Here is a 3240-nt window from a genome sequence, read left to right on the forward strand (position 1 = left end):
GCCTCCTGCCTCCTGCCTCCTGCCTCCTGCCTCCTGCCTCCTGCCTCTGCCTTCCAAGTGCTAGGACTAAAGGTATACAGCATATACCTGGATGATCTCCACTTTTAAGAGGTTTATGCTTGAGGCTGGAGAGATGGAACAGAGGTTAAGAGTACTTGCTCTTGCAGAGGATGGGGGTCCAGTTCCTAGCACCCATGTGGCAGCTCACAACCATCTCACTCTAGTCCCAGGGAATCTGATGTCCTGTTCTGGCCTATGAGGGAACCAGTATACACATGGTATATACATGCACACATACATGGAGGAGAAATACTCATACACATAAAATAAAAATAAATAAATCGGAGGGGTCAGGCTTCGGTTCAGTGGGAATGGGTGAGAGTATGTGATCAAGGTGGCACATGGGCAGCTGAGACAGGTGGTGGCACATGGGCAGCTGGGGCAGGTGGTGGCACATGGGCATCTGGGGCAGGTGGTGGCACATGGGCAGCTGGGGCAGGTGGTGGCACATGGGCAGCTGGGGCAGGTGGTGGCACATGGGCAGCTGGGGCAGGTGGTGGCACATGGGCAGCTGGGGCAGGTGGTGGCACATGGGCACCTGGGGAAGATGGTGGCATATGGGGACCTAGGGCAGATGGTGGCACATGGGCACCTGGGGCAGGTGGTGGCACATGAGCACCTGGGGCTGGTGGTGGCACATGGGCACCTGAGCAGGTGGTGCATGGACAACAGAAATAAGCTGATAAACTGGGCCACATTTCAAAAGAAGCGAAAAGCACCAAGGATGGCTGTCCCGCAGTGAAGAAGCTGTGGAAATTTGGGTTGATTCACTTGAGGGACAGACATCCAACTAAGATCCTTAATGGTTTTTGTTTTGTTGATTTTGCTCTTAATCACTGAGCCATCTCTTCAGCCCTCCTCACCCAAGTTTTAAAAAATACTAAAAATAAAAGTAAAGTTGACAATCATAGGTATTTCATGTTTGTTTTTATAGATAACAGATGTAAGCTTAGAATAAGGAGATGACCCGGTTCAGAGTGACCTTGAATCTGGCTGTTTGTTTTGTGGGTACACTAGAAAAATCCAGGAGCAGATTATACAACCTACATCCATTTAGATGCCTGAAGCTGCAATTAACAGAACTAATGGACAGCGAGGCATGGTAACCACACCTTTAATCCTAACAGAGGGTGGATCTCAGTGAATCTGAGGCCAGCTGGTCTACATAGTGAGCTCTAGGATGGTCAGGGCTACATAGTAAGACCCTGTCTCAAAAATAAATAAAGACAGACAAATGGATAGATAGACAAAATCATAGACCAAGAGATGCAGAAGCAGTAGGTTGGTTAATGTTCTGCCACCTGAAGAGGTCTGGCATTGCCAGACACTGGTGGTGCATGCCTTTAATCCCAGCACCCGAGAGGCAAAGGCAGGCCGATCTCTTCAGTTTGAATTTGAGGCCAGCCTGGTCTACAGATTGAGTTCTTGGACAGCCAGTGCTACACAGAGAAACCTTGTCTCAAACAAAACAAAAACAACCACAACAAAAGAGGTCTGGCATGCTTTGGTGGCTGGACAAACTTGGCAACTGGACAGTTAGTTTCTGTATCTCCCTCACATAGTTAGCTGGTAATGGCAGCTCCATTTCCCACCCCTCCCTGACACACACACTTAATTCCACACCTCTTTCTCAGGTATGTCAAACCCAGAGGTGATCCGGGCACTAGAGCATGGGTACCGTATGCCTCGACCAGATAACTGTCCAGAAGAGCTCTATAGTATCATGATCCGCTGCTGGAAGAACCGCCCAGAGGAACGGCCCACCTTCGAATACATCCAGAGTGTGCTGGATGACTTCTACACAGCCACCGAGAGCCAGTATCAGCAGCAGCCTTGATGGGCAGGAAGGACATGAGCAGGGCCAGAAGCCTTGACATCAGTGCCTTGACATGTCCAACCTGCTGGGCCCACTCTCAGACACCACCCCACACACACTCCAGCTGTCGAGTGGGTGGGGAGGACTTCGCAATCTCTTTTTGACTCTAGTCATCTGCAATCCGCCATTCTCAGGGCCTCCAAGTTGGTATTTCTCACTTGCCTGGAATGACTGAATACAATTTATAGCTGTGATTTAAGTGGGAAACTGTTAACATAGTATTTAAATAAAAGATATGAATGTCAAAGGCTCTCCCCAATGGTCAGCTTCTCTGTTCCCAAATGTGTTTGCCTTCCTTCTGTGTGGCATATCAGACAGGAGAATGACCTTCCCAGAGACCAGAAGTATGAAGACAAGTGAGAATCCAGGTGGGGAGATGGCTCCATCAGCAACATGCTTGTTCTGCAAGCACAGGGACCCAAGTTCAATCTTCAGAACCTATGTAAAAATGCTGGCTGTGCTGGTGTGCATTTGTCATCCCTGTGAGGGGAGCAGAGACCAGAGGCTGTCCGGGCTCACTACCCAGCCAGTCTAGCCTAATTGGTGAGGTCCAAGGCAATGAGAGACTCATCTCAAAGGAGATGGGTGGCATTCTGGAGAATGACACTTGAAGTTCTCCTCTGACCTCTACATACATGTATACACATGTGCACAAAACCCTGCGCACACACACAAACATGCACACACACACACCTATGTGTAAGAAAGCGAAAGAGAAGTAATGCTGAGCGGTTTCTAACTGGCCCCACATACTTGCTGGCAGTGTCTGCTTCCTTTTTTCTGGTAACAAATCCCCACAAGCTTGGGTGGCTTCAAACAGCACCATCATCTCAGTGGGGAAGGTGGGCTGGAAGGGCCGTGCTGCTCCTGGAGATGAGGCCAGGGATTCCTTCCCTGCCTTCTCTGGCTTCCAGAGGCTGCCCTCACCCTTGGCTCGTGTTCCTGCACACCACTCCAAGTTCTGCTTCCATCATCAGGTCTCCCCTGGTTTCATCTACTGCATGAAAGTGATTACACTGGACTCATCTAAATAATAAGCCAGAATAATCCTTTTACTTTATGATCCTTAATCACATTGCAAAGTCCCCCTTGCCAAGGCAGCAACATTTTTCTCAGCTTCTAGGGATTCACATGCATACCTTTGAGGGACTATTACCATGCCTACCACACTGGTGTCTGGATGCTGTATGGTTTTGCCTCCCAGTCCCTCCCAGACACTAGGAATGTCAGGACACCACTTACGATTTCCCTCTTGTTAAGTCACATTGATACATGTAGACTTCCCTCAGGACGAGGGCCATTTC

At 49.3% G+C, this 3240-nt stretch overlaps 1 protein-coding gene across 1 annotated transcript in view; it reads left to right on the forward strand.

Annotated features, from left to right (window-relative positions):
* The window catches only part of Hck (HCK proto-oncogene, Src family tyrosine kinase), a 42743-nt gene extending 40555 nt beyond the window's left edge, over window positions 1-2188 (forward strand). Inside the window, exon 13 of the mRNA XM_028774985.1 lies at window positions 1695-2188. Within this exon, the coding sequence (XP_028630818.1) occupies window positions 1695-1897 (203 nt within the window). The 3' untranslated portion in view covers window positions 1898-2188. The remainder of the gene's footprint in view (window positions 1-1694) is intronic.
* Window positions 2189-3240: the final 1052 nt, after the last annotated feature.

The sequence above is a fragment of the Grammomys surdaster genome, unplaced genomic scaffold, assembly GCF_004785775.1.
Source record: "Grammomys surdaster isolate TR1022 unplaced genomic scaffold, NIH_TR_1.0 251, whole genome shotgun sequence".
NCBI lineage: Eukaryota > Metazoa > Chordata > Mammalia > Rodentia > Muridae > Grammomys > Grammomys surdaster.